The sequence below is a fragment of the Rhipicephalus microplus genome, chromosome X (genome assembly GCF_043290135.1).
Source record: "Rhipicephalus microplus isolate Deutch F79 chromosome X, USDA_Rmic, whole genome shotgun sequence".
Taxonomy (NCBI): Eukaryota; Metazoa; Arthropoda; class Arachnida; order Ixodida; family Ixodidae; genus Rhipicephalus; species Rhipicephalus microplus.
Window position 1 is genome coordinate 361,405,160 of NC_134710.1, and position 23,707 is coordinate 361,428,866.

Consider the following 23,707-nt stretch of genomic DNA (forward strand, 5'->3'; position numbering starts at 1 on the left):
AAATAATGTCAACTTTTCGTTCAACACATTCACATAATGGGAACCTTTCGTTCACCCATTCACATAACAAAAACATATCTATACATTTCGTTTGCATTAGTCACATTTTACTAACCGAATACAAGGCACTTCAAAGCATGAATAAGCATACACCGAGGCCAAATTCAAGAACATAAAATGCGTGTTTATGGTAATCAAGAAATATGTTTTTGAAAGTCACAAGTGTGATGCCTTCTGTTCTTTCCTCCTCTTTACCTATCAGTGTTGCGTTGCAGCTGGGCCTGATTCAGATCACACCTCTGGAGCTCTTTAGATCTGGCCCCACCTACTTATTGGGGGAGAACAAGTACAGAGCTTGATTTGAGAGTACAACATTAGAGAGAATACTCTGCAGACTGCATAATTGGTTCATACATTTTTGCTTATTTTTCAATGCTTAGCTGCTTCTCTTCGGCTTCACTGTTCTGAGCTGATTCCCTTCACAAAAAAAAAAATGCAGCCGTGTAGTAATATAGAAGCCGACAACCTTCCTTGTAAGTTCAGCGGCATGTTCAGGACAACCAATGGTGCTAGTGCACCTGGACCTCAGTAGGGCAAGTATATCAATTATACTGTCAGCATGCAGTTCTTGCCTGCTGAAACACTCCGCGAACAAGTTTTCGAGCATTTTCACAAACTTGAAGAATGTACTGGTAGGGTAAAGAAGCTATCCCTTGTCTTTCTGTCCTGTATATGAGGCAACGTCAGAACTTTCTGCAGTGGACGACAATGTCAAGGCTTGCATGCAAAGGTTACAATTTGTCTTATTTAGGCACTTGCGAGCGGCATAGCCAGATACATAGTATATAAGTCGTGAATCACTCCTTTCCACAAGCTGGTTGTGATCGCGAGATGATGACAAGGCTGTCTCTGCTGCAGGCAAATCTCCTGCATCAATGAAGCTGTCAACTCTATCCCAAAGGGTTGATTGATTTGTGGGGTTTAACGTCCCAAAACCACCATATGATTATGAGAGACGCCGTAGTGGAGGGCTCCAGAAATTTTGACTACCTGGGGTTCTTTAACGTGCACCCAAATCTGAGCACACGGGCCTCGACATTTCCGCCTCCATCGGAAATGCAGCCGCCGCAGCCGGGATTTGAACCCGCGACCTGCGGGTCAGCAGCCGAGTACCTTAGCCACTAGACCACCGCAGCGGGGCTATCCCAAAGGGTGCTCACTGTATTCTGAGTAATGCAACGTTCTTCAGTTTCCAGTAGTGCACTTAAGGCACATGGGTCTGCATTCGCATGCCTTACAGTCTTCACTAAGCTGTAAAATGACATACAATTCATGGTTATAAGAAACTGAGTTGGCGTATAGGGTTGTCGTTGCACCCAGAAGATTGGCGTACTATGCTGAACAAGTTATCGAAAGGGTCTTGACTAAGTCGCGACGTCATGATATATTTATATCCTGTCTTGGTCAGGCATGACAAAAGTTCAAGCGTGCTCGACAGCGTCACCCGCAAACCTGTGGCTGTTGACTCGCTAATAAATTCTCCGGCTCCACCTGCATGCTGCTCCCAAGCGGTCAAATATTTCAAAAAGTCAGTAATAGTATCACTGGAAGATGAGTCTAGCCGCAAAGCTTTAGACGGGAACCGCGAAGTCATGGCTGCTACCAAGTTGTTAATCCTCCTGCAAAGAGAGAGAGAGAGAGAGAGAGACGTGCCAATGACAACATTTACTTTGGGAGCATTTACTACAACAGATGTTTTGTCATTAAGTTTTAAACTGATGTGTGCATAATATTAGACAAATTATATATATATTTTTTCCAGAAATACTTTGTCAAATACTGGCTAGCTTGTGCTCAATAGATCTCTGCATACCTGAAAAATTCTTGTGTAGCTGTGATGCTTCCAGTTCTTTCCTCAATTTCTGCCTTGTAGAGTTGAAGAGCTTGCAGCCCATTTTACCCAAAGAGTTGAAATTCCAATGCAGCTCTCATGTTTTCGAAAGCATTCGGTTGCAGATGGTATTTTGTAATGCCTGGCATGGCCTTAAGTGTCGCACTACTGCAGTCAATACTAAAAGCCCGTCGGATGGATTCAAGTGAAACATGAAAGAGAAAATGTGGACAAGCTAAGTAAACAAACATATGTGACTACATCATCATAAAAACTGATTGTAACTAAACTCACTGCCAGAATTTTTTCTAAAGGTGAACATAACACTCACTTACATGTCACCATTAAGTAGCGCGAAGGAAACATATGGCCAAAGACGAGATACACGCAGAATGGGCGCTTTCTAACAATTATAATGTAATTTACGAAAACTCAGACTTCTTATCCTAACAGAACTGAGCAAGGTACGTGAACAAATCACTTAGTGATACACGTGAAATGGCTAGACAGTGACAACATAGCAAATAATAGTGATATCTCTTTGTCTGATATGGAAATGGAAGAATGACTTACACAGAGGCCAGTTTCCTTCGCACTTCTTAAGGATGAATTGTTTCCTACTAGGCCAAATAGCTGTGTTACTACTTACATGTCCATCTGGTGTGTTGAATGGGCACTTCAGCAGACTGTTTCTCAAGCATTTGATGAGATGAGGAAAGTCGGATGTTATGTGGAAGTTGCAACTGTCATCCACAGGATGTTTCACTTTGCACTTCACAGCGTTTGCCGTTTCATAAACACCTAACAGCCTCCACATGCGCCGATTCCATGCAGCACCGTCACAAGTAATGAAATCTACATAAAGTGCACGGTTCTCTGCCAGGATAGCAGCTTCTATCATAACCTGAGCCAACAAGTCACCCTTTATGTTTCCACGCGTAGCAAACGTGCCAATTACTTGAGTCCACTTTCCTACAAATGACACGAACGAAATCGGACCATGCCATGGTCCGATTTCACACCCTTGTCTGCAGCCGAAGAAAATTCTCCTAAATCGACGGAGCCTTCAATGTGGCCGGATGCTTTCACACTAACGTGCTCTGAAAGCTTAAGCTCGTCTACGAGCAGGCCGCCGTGCCTTTTGAAAGCGTCCATATTCCGGGTCTTGTCCTTCAGCTGCTCCAACACCTTCTTGCTAAACCCGAATGCCGACCTGTAAGTAGCCATGTAGCGCTTTAACGTAAAATTGCTTGGAAGTGCCAGTATGTCATTATCCCGGATATGGTTGTACAGTCGGGAGCTTTTCATCTTCATAATGATACACCCTAAAATCCACATCTTGCTGTATCGAACGCCTTTTTTCTTTACTCTTGCAGCCGCAAAGCATGGCCTTACGGTTTCCCGCTGCGTTGGAGGTAGTTTTGAAATGCGATCATTAACAATTTCTTCACTCAGTGAAGCATTTGCTGCTTTCATCTTGTCAATGTCTTTTGTCATTACAGCAATTTGTGAGCGAAGACGTCTGTTGTGTTGCGCCACGTGGTTCAGCCTTTGAGCTACTGTTCGAAGTGGCCTGGAAGGTGCATGTTGAATTCTCCATCTTCTGTTCAGCAGTACCTTGCGCAAGTATTTGCATCGGATGCACTGATCTCCTACAAGCAAAAAAAGCACTTCAGTTAAAATGTCATTTTCAAAAAACCAGTTCAGATATAAATGAGCTTCCATCAAATCTCACGAAATAATGACATGCAGTTCTTACCTTTTTTCTCTACTTTGCCAAGACACTTGGAACTTAAGTACGTCCCTTGCCTAAGCGTCAGCTGACTCCTGATTCCTGTTGTCAAAAAACTATGAGGGTAATCTGCTCCATTCAGGGCTCCCACACAAAGTTCAAAGGCATCTGCTATTCGGAGCAGGCTTTCTGCTTCATTTTGTGAACTCAAAGATTGTTCTGCAACAAGTCTTCCCCTCATGTACACTTTTGAGTGGGCAACATGAGGCATGTTGAGGAAAAATATGACAACTTTTTCAGACACCACAGTTGCTTCTTCGCACAACGTCGAAGTGCAATAAAGTACCCCATCCAGGTTAGGGAAGCAATGTTTCGTCCAGCACTCAGGAGCTTTTAGGTGCAGTAAGAAGTTCAAATTCTCCCGTACCTAATTTGAGCTGGCTGTTCCTTGAGTTCCTTCGCTAGCACAAAATGTTTCTGCGTCCTTAGGTCGTGACTGGCTGTTTGGTTCATTTTCGGTGGACGGCGCATCTGCCACGGTTCGAATTTTTTTTGCTGCTAGTCGTTTGGTCTTCCTGTTTTACCTTTCTTTTGTTCCTGGGTTTGGGAGTCCTTTTGCTTAGGTACGCGGGGAGGTTCGGAAGGATCGTGGGAACAGCGTCTTCTGACAACGTCGGTCTCCCGCTAGGAATACGTGCTTCTTTGCCGTCAATGGTATGGATGCATTCTCTGATGACGAAATGCGGCTCAAAATGCAATTCGCACACTGCGCACTTGTCGTCAAGCTTCTTATCGTCGCGGTGCAGGTTTTTCTCCCACTGTTTTCTTCTTGCTTCGTCTTGAGGAACGTTGAAAAGGGACACCTTTGGCACGCCTTTCACGCGGCTGTAACCGGTCCGGCACCCCGGCGCAAAGCAGTGATTGTGCCGCACAGTAGGCATATTTGGTTAGCGTACCTTTAGTACAGGACAGCGGCGCAAAACGAATACTGCGGTTGTTATTGATGCAATTCACGACACATTTCTATAACACAACACGAAGAACCAGTCGACTTGAAGTCACGATGAGCACGTGTGGAGCAAGACAGTGGCAGAAGGATCGGAGCGCACACACGAGACTGACGACCATGCACGCACGAGACCGGTGACGCTTCAAGAGGAAACTGCAGCAGCGCCCATAGCGGCTCCTTTTCCCGACAACATATCCGGCTTCAGAGTGCCACCTGCACAGAATAGGCAGAGAGCACACTACACAGTTCTAGTACACTCTACTCTCGTTGGCGGTGGCCGGAACTGCCACTCCAGAGGTTCTATAGAACCTCCTTGGGCTGGCTGCTGCACCGCGCGGTGCAGAAGACGCTGCCAGTTAGAAAACTCTAAAAAAGTGCGTAACGATGCGCAAAATGTACGTATTTATCAAAATTTCATTGAGAAAAACAGTTAGGTTTTAAAAGTGCGTCTTTTTATTGTCACAATTTATTAACATCGAATTACGCTGTTTCGGTTTTGATATCAGGTTTGTTCAATTCGCCTGCACTGCGCTAACCAGTTCACGAGGTGCTGCACCTTGTCATTCGTTTCTGTGGTGCAGCATCGACAAACTCCAGGATCTACTAACGTTCACGACCTCTGAACCCTGCCATTCGTTTAGAAAGGTGCAGAAGAGGTGCAGGACTGGTCCACAATTTTCCTCCACCTCCTACGCTGACGGTGCTGGCTTGGTGCAGCCGCGCGTGCAGCGGTGAGTGAGTAAGTATGAACTTTATTGAGATCCTGAGAAGAAAGAAAGTGGTGCCGAAAGACCCGCCAATCAATCCGGCAGCTCCACCCAGGCCGGGACTGGTAGAGTGAGCTTCATCGATTTACACGTCCGTCTTCACGACATTGAAGGAAGATGGGAGAGTGAGGGGGGAGGCCCAGTCAGGGAAGAGCATGGTGGATGCACTGGCCAAAGCTCAGGAGGTTGTGGAGGACAGCACAGAGGGCGAAAATCTCGTCATTATACATGCTGGACTCAATGATGTGCTGAAGGGCAAGGGTCATAACCTTCAGAGACAGTTAGACGATGGGATGCGAAAGCTCCGAGAAGCCTCTGGGAGTGTGCATGTGACCATTGCACAGTCCCAGAGGTATGGGGCCAGTCTCGTGAGATTGAAAGGAGGGTAGTGGAGGCCAACTGTGTGATCGAGGGTGAGCCGGCAACTCAGATGCAGCGTAATGTAAGTGAACCAAGACGTGTACGAGCCCGGCGCTCGCCCCTTTGCACAAGATGGCATTCACTACAGTGGTGCGATCGGTAGAAGGGTTGGTAATGGGATGGGTCGTCAAGCCACAGCTTCTTTAGGGGGACCCAGAGCCCTGAGGCCAACAGTGTAGCCAAAGGCGGTTCTAAAGGGGCACAAATATTCAAACCACACGGAGTCCGTGGGAGAAGAAATTGACGTGAGCACAAGGGCCGAGCTAAGTCAGACATAGGCTGTATTAACATGCAGGGTGGCAGGAATAGGTAAAGTGGGAAGAGATAGGAGTGCAGTTGAGGCGGGAGTAGCTGATGGTATATGGGGTTGTGGAGACACATCTTCGGGACTCGGAACAACCACCTTGCAAACCTGAATACGTATGGAAATATTGCAATAGAAAAGAAGGCAGAAAAAAGGGGGGTGGAATTGGTGCTTTCATACATAAAATTATGGATCGGCAAAGAGTCAAGCAGGGATGCATGAAACATTTATGGTTAAGAGGGAAAGTAGCTGGGCAGATGACACTCCTTGGTTCGGTGTACTTGCGGACAGGAGCAAAGGCCAGAGAGAAAAACCAGGCAATGGTAGAGTGTATATCAAATGACCTTGAGGAATTAGGAGGAGAGTGCGAGATAAATATACTAGGAGATATGAATGCGCACATAGAAGATATAGATGGGTATACTGGCCCAACAGAAAAAATGATCATGAATACGTGTGAAAGGCACGATTTGATCATTTGCGGCAGTACTGAGAAGTGTGAAGGGCAAATAACATGGGAGGTAGGAAGGCTGCAGTCAACGATATATTATGCCTGATGTCACATAGGATGTATGATAGGCTCAGGGGAATGCACATAGATGAATTTGGCTCCAGAAGTCTTGGTAGTGATCACAAACGTATCAAGCTAAGTTTTGGAAGATAAAGAAAGTGGGAAGGAGACAAGATGAGCAACTACAGGATAATTTTAATTCATAAAGGCAAATATAAATAGCTACTACACAAATTGAAAAAAAGTAATCACTGAGGATAATAAAACAGTGTGGACAACACGAATCTAATTAGACTTTTTGAGATAGAGCTTGATAAGGCACGTGACAAGTCACTTCGGAAAAGAGGACACAAACCCAAGAGTTGGTGGGATGAGGAAGTTAAGAGAGCCATAGCAAAATGTCAGAAAGCTTCTAGAGAACACAGACATGCTAAGCAGCGGGGTGAACCGACAGACGATGTTGAAAGAAAATGGGACATCTTTATAAGCTGTAGATGGGAAGCATCCCCTTTGATCAATGAACAGATTAGAAGAAAGGGGGCTCAGTGGTCGGCAGAAGTACATAAAAAGGATAGAAAGGCAGCTGCAAAATTTTGGAACCATCTAAACTCCCTAAGAAATGAGACAAGCCTAGAACAGAGGTTTGTAACTACAGCTTAATGTGCTAGGCTAGAAGGGGACGAAGCTATTTATTATATAAAAACAAGGGTGACAGAAAAATTTCAACAAAGAAGTGCCTTATGCACCACAATATACAAGGATGGATCAAGTGGCACAATGGCTCCATTTTCACGAGAATGGGAAAGGGCTGGGAAGAGGGTTTCTAGTAGTACATCAGCAGGCCCAGATGGCATTCCACTTATGCTGATAAAGACATTGGGTTCGAAGTCTAAACTGACTTTGAGAGAAGCAGTGAGCAAAACAATAATCAATGGTGAAGTCCCCGACGGATGGAAACTTAGCAGGATGAGCATGATCTCTAAAGGAAAGGGGGACAAAGCTGGCATAAACAACTAGCATCCTATAACAGTGACATTAGTGGTCTACAGGCCGGCGAGGAAGATTATAAAGGAAAAACTGCAGGCATGCATAGAGGATGAGGGGGTGCTGGGGGTACTGCATAATAGGTTTCGGAAACACAGGAGGTTGGAAGACAATCTGTTCTCACTGACGCAGTGCATCCAAATAGCAGAAAAGGAGCACAGGCCCCTGTCTTCAGCATTTTTGGATATCAAGGGAGCGTACAATTGCGTGGTTCAAGAGGACTTGTGGGGAATACGGAACACACTAGGTGTGATAGATGGAGTCACTAATCTTTCAGAGGATATCTATAAAAGTAACAAGGTAGTAATAAAGTGGGAAAAGAGGTATCCAAGCCCACAGAGGTAAAACTGGGGCTTAGGCAGGGGAGTCCTCATTCACCCTAGTTATTATAGATGTACCTACAAGAATTAGAGGCCAAATCAAAAGGAAGTGGACTTGACTTTCTCTTTCGTCTCTCTCTTTCGTCAAACAAGGAAACCTCTCTTTCGTCAAACAAGGAAATCTCATCGAACAGCCACTACGAGCATTGATGTACGCAGATGATATAGTGCTAATGGCCGACAACAAGGAAGATTTGCAAAGATTGATGGGCATCTGCGGTAATGAGGGAGATAGGTTAGATTTCAGATTCACTAAGGAAAAACCAGCAGTAATGATTTTTAATCGTAATAAATGTAGTGAGCTTAGCATACAGGAGGTCACGCTAGAGATAACAGATTAATACAAATATCAGGGTGTATGGATAACCAATGGGACCGAGTATCTGAGGCAACACGAAATATACGTAACAACTAAAGGTAACATGAACACAGAAGTGATGAAAAATAGGGCACTGTGGAATTACAATAGGTATGATGTTGTGAGAGGAATACGGAAAGGGGTCATGGTTCCTGGTCATACGTTCGGCAATGCGGTCTTGTGCATGAGATCAGAAGTTCAAGCAAGATTAGAAGTTAAGCAACGTGGAATAGGTAGGCTTGCTTTAGGAGCTCACGGGAATACACCAAATCAGGGAGTACAAGGTGATATGGGATGGACATAATTTGAGGGCAGGGAAGCTAGCAGCAAGATAAAATTTGAGAAGCGATAGAGAGAAATGGGGGAGGAGCGTTGGGCTAGGAAGGTATTCAGCTACTTGTAAATGAAGAATATCGATACAAAATGGAGGAAGTGAACCAGAAAATTGACTGGTAAATACTCAGAAAACAGATGGGGGCCAAACCAAAAATACTTATCGGTTAAGAAGAAGGTGAATCAAGCTGAGACCGATATGTGGAGAATCTGCATGATTAAGATGTCCGCACTAGAGATCTATCGAACTTTTAAGCAGGAAATTGGTAAGGAAAGGATCTATGATAATACTCAGGGTAGTTCTCTACTGTTTGAGGCCAGGACGGGAGTATTGTGAACCAAGACATATCGGGCCAAATACGAAGGGGTGAGATCCGCCCATACCCCAGGTGAGATCCGCCCATTGCCTACATATTCGAGTTCACGAGTGATATCCGGCACATCAGTGGCAAAGACAACTCCGTTGATGACGCGCTTTCCTGAATAGAAATCAACGTAACTGTAAATGAGCGCCCACCAGTCGAGTTTGCAGCCATAGCTACTGCACAGCAGGACGACAGCGAGCTTCAGGTGTTGCGACTCAAAGAGAATTTCCTCGATTTACAAGATGTCCAACTTCCAGACTGCAAGATTTCTCTCGTTTGCGACATCTCTACCGGTTGTCTTCACCCTTACGTTCGAGCACCATTTCACTGCAGAGTCTTCAACGCCTTGCATTCCTTGTCACATTCCGGTATACGCGTGACTCACCGCCTCATCACAGGACGATATCTATGGCCTCGAATGAACATGGACATCCGCCGCTGGACACGTGCTTGTCTCAAGTGCCAGCTAACCAAAGCCCAGCACAATACAGTCAGCCCACTCGGTACCTTCACGCCTCCTGACTCGCAGTTCAGTCACGTGCACCTGGACCTCGTAGGCCCTTTTCCCCTATCTCAAAACAGCCGGTATATGCTAATTTGCGTAGACCGCTTCACGCGGTGGCCTAAGGCACTACCCCTCACCAACATCACGGCAGAGTAATTCACCCGTGTACTCATTACTGTGTGGATAAGCCGCTACATGTGCATAAGCCGCTACCCTGGACGGAGCGACTACCACTCGTACTCCTCGCCCTGCGCAGCACGATACGTACTAACGCGTCCTGCTCCTCAGCTGAGCTCGTATTCGGCACTACCCTAAGGCTTCCTGGACAGTTTTTTGACACGTCACCGGTATCACCATAGGACGTAGCTGATTATGCCAGTCGCCTCAGGATTGCCGTGAAAGATGTGTTCCCTATTCCTGCACGTCAACACTCACGCCCAATATTCGTCAGTCGTTGGCTCCGCGACTGCACCCGCGTCTTCATACGATATGACGACATCAGACCACCGCTGCAATCTCCTTACGACGGAACCTTTACGGTCGTCAAGCGTTGCCGAAGCATTTCGTTCTGTTGCTTAATGCATCCGAAGACAGTGTCTACATTGACCGCATAAAGTCGGCTTTCCTCGACACTGACGCCGTCCTCGAAGACTACAAGCCATCCGCGAAAACTAGACGAACGCGCTTCTCAATTGCCGAACCTACACCTTAATTGCTTATAGGGTTCGCTCATTCGCGCACGGGCTTCCTCGCTAGAGTAGGGAGGGGGCTATGGCAAGCCATCAGTGTCTCGGGGAACACGAAGAAGTTGTGCCACAGCCGCTACGCGTGTTCGATCCAGCACGAGAGAACAAGACGCCAGCAAAAACGACAGCGTCTATGGACGTCCATGCCAGAGCAGGGATAAATGAAATATGTAGGAAACCGAACGCCCCACGTCTTCCTACAGTGAATATAACTGCAAAAGTCTTCAACACGTCGAAATGGTATCCTGACGAGAACTAAAGGTGTCACTCGGTCATCGAGCCCACGATCGAGCATGTGTTTCTTTCTGCGTGGGTACAATTCATTAAAGTAGCAGCGAACGAAGGGATAACTTAGACTATGTTTTTTTACGATATTATGCAGCTGGGATGACACACCTGACACAAGTGCCCTGTTCTGGCTCTGGTGCGCTTCACTATATTTTGACATCTTTGTGATTTCACAGAAACACATCAGGCAAGAAACTTGCCCGCTCGTACGCAATTCGCGGCGTCAACTTGGACGTATACGAATTGAGCCGTGGACCTTACAAGTACCTAACCACCTTGTCCAAAGCATATTATTAAGGCATTATCGCAAGCGTGTTGCGGATGAAAATATCACCGAGGTCAATGTGGTCATTTGCAATAACTTCTCTGGCACATTTATTATATGCGTGGATTTACCGTAACAATTCATGACCACGTAATTTTACACTGCGCATTTGCATTGTATTCTAGAGTCTTGCACAACTGGGTCTCTCCTTGAATTAGTACAAATTAAAGTGTGCACGTGTGACGTGGTTGTAGCAACGACGATGATATTTCGCAAATGAGCTACATTTCCCCAGTTAAGGGACCTTATATGTTTGATGAGGTTCTCAAAGCTAGAGCTACTGGTCAACACAGCTCATATGTTCATTTCAGAACCCCTCTACAGTGAAGCAACTTCCTCCGTTTCGGCCGCAGCTTGTAAACATGAGACAGGCGTCGTGATGCGCTCTCCTCGAAGGCAGCGTGCGTACCTGCTCCGCTCGTCGTCACGTGTTCATAGTGGCTGTTGGCGCACTTTCAGCTGGAACGACTGGGCTGAGCTAACGCGCCGTGACGTCACTCGGCGCCTACCATGTTTACAAACATGGAATGGGTCTATAGTATAATCATGGCCTCCGAGATTGCGGGCGCCCAGCGTGGTTCTCTCCGGCCATCCCAATCGCTGTGCTTCCCAGCAAAACCAGCGAGTCTCGCCTCACGTGCCAGATTACCGCTAGAGGGCGCGTTTATTATGGTTTCCTCGGGATGAGAGAAAGTCGACAGATGAGTCGAGAGAAAGGCTTTTAGGTGGTGGAAATAAACAGAGAGGTGCATAGGTGACATGGTTTTCAACGAGACAGAATTCACTTAGATGGGCGGCTAGGTCATGAGGTGGGCTGGCGACTTGCAGGACGCGCAGTAGCTTTGTTGGGGGCACGCGGGCCCTTCGGGTTGCAGGATAGCTAGTAACAAGGAAAACAACCAGGGAGACTCTTTGACAGGTGGTATGGAGAGATACGATTCCAAAGTGGCACCAGTATCTAACATAGGTAGAGTCCGGGGCAGAAATAGACGTATAGCCACGAGCGCCGAGCGAATTCAGACATAGGGTATATTAATATGCAGGGTGGCAGGAACAGGCTGAAATGGGAAGAGATTGAAGAACAGCTAAAGGAGGAGAGGCCGATGGTATACGGTTTTGTAGAAACACATGTTAGGAGGTTGTGAAACAACCTGCTAACAATCCGCACTACGCGTGGGAATATCGTAATAGAACAGAAGGCAGCAGAAAGGGGGGTGGTATTGGAGCATTCATTCATAAAAGTACAGACTGGCAAAGGGTCAAGCAGGAGCGCAAGAAACATTTATGGCTAAAAGGAAAAGTTGCAGGGGAAATGACACTCCTCAGTTTCGTGTACTTGTGGACGGGAGCAAAGGCCAGAGAGGAAAACCAAACAATGGTACTGAGTATATCAAAGAACATTTAGGAGTTAAGAGGAGAGTGCGAGATAATTATACTAGGAGATATGAATGCACATATAGAAGATATCGATGGGTATACCGACCATACAGGCAAAATAATCATGGATATGTGTGAAAGACATGATTTGATCATTGGCAACAGTACCGAGAAGTGTGAAGGGCAAATAACATGGGAGGTAGGAAGGCTGCAGTCGACAATAGATTACGCACTGATGTCACATAGGCTGTACGATAAGCTCAGGGGAGCGCACATAGATAAAGGTGGCTCCAGAAGTCTGGGTAGTCATCACAAATGTATCAAGCTAAGTTTTGGAAGAGCAGTGAAAGTGGGAAAGAGGCAAGATGAGCAACTACAGGAAAATGTTCATTCAGAATTGCAAATAGCAATTTGTACTTAAGAAATTGAGAAAGTAATCACAAAGGATAATAAAAGAGTGTGGCTCTACACAAATCTAATTAGACTGTTTGAGCTAGAGCTTGCTAAGGTACGTGAGAAGTCACCCCGGAAAAGAAGACACAAACCCAAAAGTCGGTGCAGCCATTGGCACGTACATTGAGCAGTATCTGGCAAGAAAAGGTTACTACGTTATACTTGCAGGACGTCACCTCCTTTGTTTCAGTAAGGTTTAGCGAGCGTTATGCCGCAGTGCCATGAATACAGTGAACGAGTATATACCATGAACTCGAGGTGGTTAAAGTAGGGAAGTAGACACGAAGCGCCAGCCGTAAGAAAGCGTGCGTGTGCCACCTCTCGTTTAGTCCTTGGAATGTCTGCTGGATGGCGGTGCTTCTATATGCGGAATATATAATGAAAAGATGCGAGATTGTTGCACTTGGAGTGTTGACTAGGTGGACGAATGGACACACAGACGGATGCATGGATGGTCGCACGGATGGCTGCACGAACGGATGGACGCACGGGCGGACGCAGGGTGGATGCATGGACGAGCGCATGAACGGACGCATGGATGGACGTGTGGACGCACGTACAGACGCAGGCGCGGACGGGCGGATGGACGCATGGGTGGACGCATGGATGGACCCACGGACGGACGGAAGCAAGAACGAATACACGGACGGATGTTTCGCTCCAATCTCCATCATCTACTCAAGGATATGTTGTCATTTTTTTAATGACAATGAAGATAGTGAGAATAGAACACAGGTGAAGACGCTAGAGATAACAGATATATACAAATATCTGGGCGTATGGGTAAGCAATGGGGCCGAGTACCTAAGGTAACACAAAACATACTTGACGACTAAAGGTAAGAGGAATGCAGCGGGAATGAAAAACAGGGCACTGTGGAATTACAATAGGTATGATGTTGTGAGAGGTATGATGTTGTGTGATGTTGTGAGAGAATATGGAAAGGGGTCATGGTTCTTGGTCCCACTTTCGGCAATCTGGTCTTGTGCATGAGATCAGAAGTTCAAGTAAGATTAGAAATTGAGCAACGTGGAATAGGTAGGCTTGCTTTAGGGGCTCACGGGAATACACCAAATCAGGGAGTACAAGGTGATGTAGGATGGACATCATTTGAGGGCAGGGAAGCTAGAAGCAAGATAAAATTTGAAAAGCGATTGAGAGAAATGTGGGAGGAGCGTTGGGCCAGGAAGGTTTTCAGCTACTTGTACATGAAGAATGTCGATACAAAATTGAGGAAGAGAACCAGACAATTGACGGGTATATACTTAGAAAACAGTAGGGGGCTAAACCAAAAGGCACTATCGGTTAAGAAGGGGAAGAAAATAGAGACCAACATGTGGAGATAACGCATGATTGTGAAGTCGTCACTAGTGATCTACCGAACTTTTAAGCAGGAAGTTGCCAAGGAAAGGATCTATGATAATACTCGGGGTTGTTCTCTACTGTTTGAGGCCAGGGTGGGAGTATTGCGAACCAAAAAATATCGGGCCAAATAGGAAGGGGTAGCCACGGTATGCAGTGCCTGTGGAGAGAAGGACGAAACAGCCAAACGCTTGATAATGGTCTGTAAAGGGCTTCACCCTATAGTTCAGAATGATGGCGCAGAGTTTTTCAAAGCACTGGGGTTTATAGACAGGGAGGGCAAAATAGACTTTGATTGATTGATAAGGGGGGGTTTTACGTCCCAAAACCACCATATGATTATAAGAGACGCCGTAGTGGAGGGCTCCGGAAATTTCGACCACCTGGGGTTCTTTAAAGGGCACCCAAATCTGAGCACATGGGCCCACAACATTTTCACCTCCATCGAAAATGCAGCCACGCAGCTGGGAATCGATCCCGTGACCTACGCAAAATAGACTTTAAGCGGGTAGAAATAAATAAAAGGAGGTTATCTGATTGGTGTCAAAAGTCAAGGCACGAGTGAAAATTAAACCATTCACTGCAAAGTACCAGTCCTCAACTTCAGTATTTAAAGAAAAAAAAAAGATAAATCTAGTTTTTGGTTCACTAATCATTACGGCTAGGTGGCGTTAGCCGCCACCCGATTTAAAGGGTAAGACCATATCAATCCATCCATCGTCACGGACGCGCATATTGAGATTCTAGTAGGTGCCGAGCTAGCAACTGCACCTGCACGCGGATTGGCTGCTTCAGCACAAGACGTTCTGATATCATACCATAGCAAGGGGAGGTGAATGACAACTCGACCGCGCTGCTGTTTTGTACTCCTTTTTTTCCCCTTAGTTTGCTCGCTGTCATAGGTGTTCTCTGGTGTCAGCTGTGCGACTGTTGCAACAGAGCAACGGCGTAGTGCAGCAGCGCTGCTGGGTGTTGTCTTCTCTGTAGTTCTGTGTAATGCGTGCGCGCTGTGTAAACTTAGGTGTAAACACGTAAATATTACGCCGACATTACATGTGCGGGGTCCACGCACGCGTGCCGGCACGGCCGTATTCTTGGCTCACGCATATCGCGACTGTGGGATGCCGGATAAAATGAAAGACGAATTCTTCGTGGCCTTGGAGGAAGGAAGTCTGCGCCAGGTGGGTGGCGAAGAATGTGAACCACCGATTGTGGACTCAGCCCACCAGTGCGTTGCCTGGCCCCAAAGGTATGTGAAAGTGTGTTGTAATTAAGGCTACATTGCCTGCTCGACTCGTTAGATTATGTGCGGTTGCCGCGCAGAGTAGCGGTTCTTCGAAACTTTCCGCATGTCTTTGATTCCTTCCTCTCGTCTTTATATATATACAGACTACGATGCCGTGGTATGTATCGCTTTGCATTGTAACAAATTAAAGTTTACCTCGCAGTGAACATTTTGTGACAAGTAACACTTGTACGTACTGCCGAAAAAGTATGTTTTATTGTGACGGGTACAGCTGTGCAAAGAACAATCGGGGCCAGCAGTGTTTGTAAACTCATGTGTTTGTTGCTTCCAAAATAACAAATAATACATATATAGCGTAGCTGGTGAGAGGCGTTGTATGCACTACAATATGCTGATCCAGCCCAGACGAGCGAAAAAAAAAGATGAAAAAGCTGAACCTCATTTCAAACAGCTTTCTATTTCTCTGTGTGTTTAAAAGTGGGTACAAACTAAAGCTTAGAAAAAAAAAAGCGCTTGTGTCTTGCAATACTACGTAGCCCGAGTACGGCATACATCCTAGCAGAGTCATTCAATGATACTTGGCATCACTGTGCACGTAATGCGTCATAGAAGTGTTGTGCATGTTCAGCAGTCTTGCTGTCTAATGCGCCCATAGTTTATATGGAATAACTGCTTCATACCTTTAAATGCTCCTGCACGAGAAATCCTACTGTCTTTCGCTTTAAGACAGTGCACGAATGAAGGTAGAGGAAATCAGCGTCAGCTGCAAGAAAAACTGGTGCACTGCCAGTGCTCGCTACCTTGGCGGGTTGATACACTTGTATGAAGGTGAGACAGTCTGGTTACCGTCTACCCTAGCATTATGCCTTGGTGGGCTACCTGCTAGTTAGCATGTCGCGCTTTCTCGCAAGCCCTGGTTTTCTTGTGAGATTCTTTCATCTTGATTACTTATTTATTATTTATTTAATTATAATACTTATTTTCACTATTTATTTAGAAATACTGCAGGCCAATACTTTGGCCCAAGCATTGATGAATATGTGGGGTTTAATGTCCCAAAACCACCATATGATTATGAGAGGCGCGGGAGTGAAGGGCTCCGAAAATCTCGACCACCTGGGGTTCTTTAACGTGTACCCAAATCTGAGCACACGGGCCTACAACATTTCCGCCTCCATCGGAATCGCAGCCGCCGCAGCCGGGATATTTTGGCCCAAGCAGGAGGGGCATTATAACAAGTGAAAAACAAAACAAAAGAAAATATTTGCTGGCAAAAAATGTAACACGAAATGAACATAATGTGTGAAAAAGAAGCAGCAATCACCCCACGACTTCACCAAAAATTCACAATCGAGTAAATTCACAATTCCGTTCAATTGAGTTAGTTTCCACATCACTGCCAACACAACTTTTTTCTTGCTGCGGTATTGATAGGGGTGCAGTAGATTACCTGTACTCTGTTAAGAAAGTGACCCACATTTACATTCATTGCATTTGTTTTTATATTTATTGCAATCACATCACTACAGAAAATTGAGCTAGTTGACTGAGATTCAACAAGAAAGAAGGTGAGGCATGCATGCACAGACAAGAGAAAAGAACAAGACAGTGAAAATGTGGCTGTCAACTGAAAAGGCACACTGTGCCCTTTTAGTGAGCAGCCATTTCGAAAAAATAGAGGAGAGTTAACATTTTCTTAAGGAAGGCCTCAGAGTTGTGCAAAACCTTTTCTAGACATTGCCTCTGCACTTGAAAATCTGAGCTGGCAGTAGTCCGCTAGATAATCATGACTGTTGCGAAACCTTCAATCGAAGCATTTTAATGTTGTAGACTATATTGCCACATCGTACCTAAGGTCTTCAGTCATCAAATAGTGTCTGCATGAAGTTAACACCAGCCTTAATGCCCAGATTATGCTTCTGTGCATTTATTCAGAGGATATTATTCTAGCAAGCCAGGTGACCGTTTCGAGGCAATCTTTAAAATTCATGTGCAAACAATCAGCGCATCTCTCAAGCATGTAATTTGGCACAAATGAATGAAATGTGCGAAGGAACGTACCCAGTGAATCTTATTGAGATCCATTGACCTAGAAAAATTGCCGGAGTTGCCCTTTAAGAGCACAGCACTACTTTCAGTTTTTTGCTCAGTTAGGTGTTCAGTCACACACTGCGCATTTAAACTGTCAAACCGCACAAGGTCATGGCAATTAGGCTGAAGAATTTTACCCGTGTCAAAGCAGCAGTGGGCTCTTCACAGGACGGACGCAATTTCCTGATTGACTCGACTACCGGTTGCCACCAATTGAAAAGTTAGTTTAATCTTTAAGTAGTCATAATGAATGTCTTCAGTATTCTACGATGTTTTCTACTACAGAAAGAGTAATCAATAAGGCAGCAAGTAAATATTAAATTTCAGCAATTTTAAAGCGTTTTCAGTAACTTTTCTTGAAGCACCTTGAACACTATGTTGATTGGGTGGTGCCACCAAATTTGGAGGCTCTAAAAAGCCTTTTGTAGGCTTCCTCTGTCCGCAAGGACACTCAGCACAAAGTGTTGAACTTTGGAAATGTTTAGAACATATCTTAATTCACTTCCAAAGTGTGCCTAAATGTTCATTATCATGGTTGAAAACCCTCGCTAGTGTGACTGTCACTGAAGTTACTGTGTAGGAAGTGTAACAAAAAATTTTAGTGACGCGACACCACAATACAGTAACATGCAAAGAACAGTGACTGACCAACAGCTCTGTTGCACCAGGTAACCAATAGGCTAACATACTAATTTTCGTCAGCGTGTTGGCGAAGTAGCCAAACTTGCTAGCGTTTGGAAAGTGCTTCGCATCGTCATGCAAACCTCTGAAGGCAACTTTAGAGAATTTCACTTTGTTTACACAACTTGGCTTAAGCATACTGGGTTACCGTGGCTGTAAATGTGAGACTAGATTGGTGGGGCCACTTTGCATCACTAAGATATATCAGAGCAGCACAGAACAGTTGTTTCAGGTATCTGGCACAATCTAATAGGGCTTGCAACTATCCGCCAAACCGGCTATCCAGTTAAACTGGAGTAAATTGAATCCGGCCTTAAAAGCCGGTTATCCGGATTTAAAGAAACGGCAATTCTGCTCATCCGATTTGAATGAACGTGCATCCGGTTATTCGAATATTCGGAAACGAATATTTAGTCTCGCCAAGAGCTTATTTGAAATATAAGTGCTATTAGATACGCACCGACACAACGTGCACAGCTCGTCAATTTATTACTGACGTAGTCACTAATGGCCCATGCAAAGACTTTCCGTTTCTCAACTGTGCATGCACTTTCGCACCCTGCGGATATTCATATTGTTGTGGTTAAAGTCGAAGGGTGTCTATTAGCAGAGCGAGGATGATGGTCGGATAATAATGGCGTCGGTATCTGCACCAGTTCATGTCTTCCTCCTCTTCTCCTCTCTCGGCTCATACCCGTGGCATTTCCCGGCTCTCAGACGAAGCCCGCTGGGCGAGTATGAATCACTCGGAATGTTTAGGGTGAAACCGTTTAAGACGAGCGACATGTACCAGCTGGGTCCGGTTTTACCGACGGCCAGCTGATGTCAGCTGTACTACCACGTATGTCACATCGCTCAAGCGATCAACAATGACGTATGGGCCACTGTACTGGGGTAAAACCTTCTTGCATAAACCTCGTTTACGTTGTGGCGTCCACAACCACACAAAGTCTCCTTTGCAGTATGCGACAGACTGATGGCGGCTGTCACAGCTTTCCTTCGATTGGTGTTGCGAAGCCACAGTGCGAAGACGAGCTATACGCCGGGCTTCTTCGGCTAGGCAGAGTGTCTTGGAGACAGAGTAGTCGCTATGGAAGTCAAATGGTAGAATAGTATTGATGCAGCTTAACGGTGAACGTGCGCAAAGGAGGTAAAAAGGACTGTAATTTGTTGTCTCATGTTTGGCCGTGTTATACGCATAGGTAATGAAAGGGAGAACATCATCCCGCTCCTTGTGGTCAGAGTTCTGTTCGTACGTTCTACCAGCCCATTCGTCTGAGGATGATAAGGGAATGAATGGCGGAACTGCGAATTGCACTGAAGAACCAGTTCTTCGACGGCGTCCGCAACGAACTGACGACCACGATCACTAATGATCACTCTGGGAGGACCATGCCGAAGAATGATCAATCTAAGCAAAAACATGGTCACGCACGCCGCTGTCGAGGATGGTATCGCCACAGTTTCTGCGTAACGAGTCAGATGGTCGATGCATACTATCACCCATCGATTGTTGTTAGACGAGCGTAGAAATGGGCCCAAAAGATCGATACAAACTTGATCAAATGATAGATGAGGAGGTGGCAGTGGATGCAGAAGACCTGGCAGAGGAGTCGTAGGTCACTTCGTTCTTGTGTAGCTGTGACGTTCGTTCTTGTGCAGCTGTGACGGCGCGCTACTCGCTAGTGGCTTACTACTGCGGCAAATTTTCCAGGCAGGCTTGGCACAAATTATCTCGGAGTGCCGTTCTGATCATACGTGACTTCCAGTTCGCGCAGTTCTCTGTATCCCGCACAGGTTTACGCAAAGCATCGTTGATACACGGACGATTAGCTGACACCATTACCCTTCAAACTGCGGCAAGAAATGAGGTAGCGCCCCGCCGCCGTGGTGTAGTGGCTAATGTACTCGGCTGCTGACCCGCAGGTCGCGGGTTTGAATCCCGGCTGCGGCGGCTGCATTTCCGATGGAGGCGGAAATGTTGTAGGCCCGTGTGCTCAGATTTGGGCGCACGTTAAAGAACCCCAGGTGGTCGAAATTTCCGGAGCCCTCCACTACGGCGTCTCTCATAATCATATGGTGAATTTGGGACGTTAAACCCCACACATCAATCAAAGAAATGAGGTAGCGAACAATCAGCAGCTTCTACAGTTTGGGAAAGCACTTTGGTCTGATATAAATTCATTTGATGATCAAGAGTTCATCCGGTAAAAGGGCATGAGAAGTACATCCGTGCACCCTGTTTTTTCCTATGCGAGTTCACGGGTTGATCATCCCTCCGCGGCCATCTTGGATTGCATGGCGCGCCACGTATAGGCCGTGGACATTGCGAATATATGCGCCCACATTGATATTCAGGGCCATATTTTTTGTGCGTGCAAACTGCACCAAATTAAAATATTTATTCATTTTAGCATCGGCAAATATAAAAGCAGCGTTGGCTCACGACAGATGGCCTGCGAATACAGCTGCCGCAACGCGTGTAACACGCGCAAGAGTAGCATAAATACAATAAAGGAATGTCAAAGCTGATCAAACTCGTCTCTATAGAGAAAGGTGGCAAAGTCGACTGAACCCCCCCCCCCCCCCCCGTTCTCGGTTCCTGCCAGCCGAAACGCGTGCAAAAGGCGTTAAAATAAAAAAAAGCAAGTCCAGACGCTCCTTTCATCAGCTGCACAGCTTAGCAGTATAGTTCAACATAAATTGGGGGTCAGAATGACAAACCTGCTTACGCACAATAAGTGTAGCGGTAGCATAGCCAGCGTTGTAGACCTTAAAAAGTGATTATTATTTATTATTTGCTTCATACTAGTACTATATAAAATTTTAACCACAATTCGACCTAGAATAAGTATTATTTGCACTATAAGTAACTGTTTTTATGGCTGTAGTAAGAGAACACACTAAAAGCATTGCACTGACGCCCGTGCTGCCCCCCCCTCCTCCGACGTTTTTTCAGCGCAACTATGTTCGCGTTCGCACTACTTATATTCATATAGTTTGTGGTCGGCGAACACATGGACGGGAGAGGCGATGTGCCATGTTTTGCTCGTGCGTTTGTTTTTCAGATTTGTGTTTCTACTTTTTTGTCATGGTGTTTAGTGTATGCTGATCTTTTGATATTGCAGCGTTGTTGTGAATATTGCTGCTGGATGAAAAAAACACGAAGTAAAGACGTCTTCAGCGGTCTGCAAGCCAGTTGGCTCGTCGGACAAAAGACTGTGCATGCGTCAGCTTGCAGGTGAGTAGTGAGAAAAAGCGTCGCATTTCCAACTACACTTAATGATCTTAAATTGTGTAGGTAAAACATTGCTAGGGTGTTTTCAACTCCCAAATTAGTGCTTGTTCACAGCACGTGCTGATTTCTCGAGCAGCTGCAGAATTTTTAAAGACGATAGTCTTTCTTGGGGTATTCGACGCAAAAAACTTGGTCTTTATGTCTGTCTGTACATTTGTCTGTTTTCCCGTTGTAACGATACCCCAAATGGCACCAAAAGATACTCCAAACGGCCAAAATCATCCGCAGCACCCACCAATATTGCTCAAGTTTCAGCGTTCATACTTGTGCGGTTTTCAATTGAAATGCAACTATTGCGCATATTTGAGGCACCTTAAAAACACGTCAGTATTTTGCATGTGTGTCTTTATACTAGAGAAGGTACACCTAAGTAATTATATGGTCCGTAGCATAACGCTGCGCCGACAATGCAACACGATCCCCGAAAAGGCAAATGTTTCCAATGTTTTGATAAGACGACATGGTGGTGGCACCTGCGCGTCACTTTGCGTTCTACACGTTATCGCCTCAGATACAGGCGCCGGGCTCGTACACGTCATGGTTCACCTCCTTTACGCTGTATCTGAGCTGCCGGCTCATACCCCTGATGACGATACCAGCGGAGCGCCATCATCGAATGGTGTGCTCAGCGCGTGTAATTAAAATTTGTATTGCTGAGCTTTTTGCAGATTTGAAGCAAAATAGTCGCATTAAATGATTGAAATTAAATGTATTGTAGGCATTCATTAAGCACATCATCTATCTTTACACATATTCATCATCATGAGTGGTCGTCATCTTCTTCTGCTGTGGGGACTTGGCTTGTCTGAGTTCTGTGCCTTGGGCGTGGTCGCTTCATCGTGTTTTCCGGGCCTAATAAAGGTTGCCTTTACTGTTACATCACAAGTGGTGGAGTGTGCTCTACGATCTTCCGTCCTCTCCCAGCCCGATCTGCCTCCTGGAGCTGCGCTCAGGTCGTCGTTTGTACCAGGTGTCCGGTAACATGCCTCAGGACGAGCCAACCGGCGCTTCTGCGTCTACCTCCACGGCCCCGGCTACCACGGCCTATCCATCGTGGATTATCACCGCGCACCAGCGTGAGCCGCCCACGTTCGCCGGACTTCGAGGTGAAGATGTGGAAGATTGGTTGGACCAGTTCAATCGAGCGAGTTCCACTAACAACTGGGATGATCCTACCAAGCTTCGCCGTGTTTCTTTCTACCTCACGGGCGTAGCGAAAACATGGTTTTTCAATCATGAAACGGACATTACGGACTGGACGCGTTTTAAGCAACAGTTTCGCCAAATTTTCGGCACCCCGGCGGTTCATTCAGCTCTCGCGAAGAAGACACTGGATTCTCGCAAGCAACAATGCGGTGAGTCCTACACATCGTACATAGAGGATGTGCTTGCTCTCTGTCACCGTTTCAGCACGTCCATGTCTGAATCAGAGAGAGTTCGTCATCTACTGAAAGGGATAGGCACGGTCGCGTTCAATGCCTTGGTCATTCAGAACCCGACTACGGTCGCTGACGTTGTTGCCACGTGCCAACGCCTGGAAGAACTTGAATCCCAACGGTTACCGCCGGACAGCTCTGAAAACACTACCACGACTGATGCCTCATTGCGTGCCATGATCCGGGCGCTTATACGGGAAGAGCGACAATCTTTCGGCCTCTCAATGACACCGAGTCCACCTCCCCCCTCTAACAATGTTTTGCGGGATGTTATCAAAGAGGAGTTGGCGTCCATGACCAGGCCAGCGTTTGTAGACACTCCAGTACCTCGACTCCAACCGACGTACGCACAAGTCCTCGCTGGCTCACCACCCGTGGTACAACCGATGCCCGCACACTCGACGCCTGTCCCGTTGGCTTCGTTAACTCCGAGTGTGACTAGCCAGCCCTTTCACCCACCGTGTCGGCCGCATCGTCCGATCTGTTATTACTGCGGCTATCGGGGCCACATTGCACGCGTCTGTCGGAAGCGTCAGCAGGACGAGCGTCGTGGACTCGACACCTACGGACGGGATGATGGGACAAGCTGGTACGCTTTCCAACGTCGTCCTTATGATCCGCCGCTACGCCGCTCACCGTCTCCAACTGCGACATCTGAGCCAACCAGTTCCTACCGCTCTACTAGACGCCGCTCACCTTCACCCCTCCGCCGTTCCACGTCTCCATTGCGACCTGTCTCGCAATTCACCAACCAACGCCCGGAAAACTAACCTCTGCAGCTTTTG

At 46.3% G+C, this 23,707-nt stretch overlaps 1 protein-coding gene across 20 annotated transcripts in view; it reads left to right on the forward strand.

The window, feature by feature from the left end:
• The window catches only part of LOC119185819 (uncharacterized), a 150,376-nt gene that overhangs the window by 3,998 nt on the left and 122,671 nt on the right, over positions 1–23,707 (forward strand). For 8 of the 20 annotated variants that reach the window (XR_012887480.1, XM_075879890.1, XM_075879889.1 and 5 more), the window contains exons 1-2: positions 16,251–21,239; positions 21,317–21,429. The exons of 2 other annotated variants lie outside the window; for them this stretch is intronic. Coding sequence is in view for 13 of the 18 variants with exons in the window: in XM_075879890.1 (XP_075736005.1) it covers positions 21,222–21,239; positions 21,317–21,429 (131 nt within the window). In the remaining 5 variants the exon portion in view is untranslated. 10 more of the 20 variants (XM_075879883.1, XM_075879885.1, XM_075879882.1 and 7 more) reach the window with 7 other exon arrangements.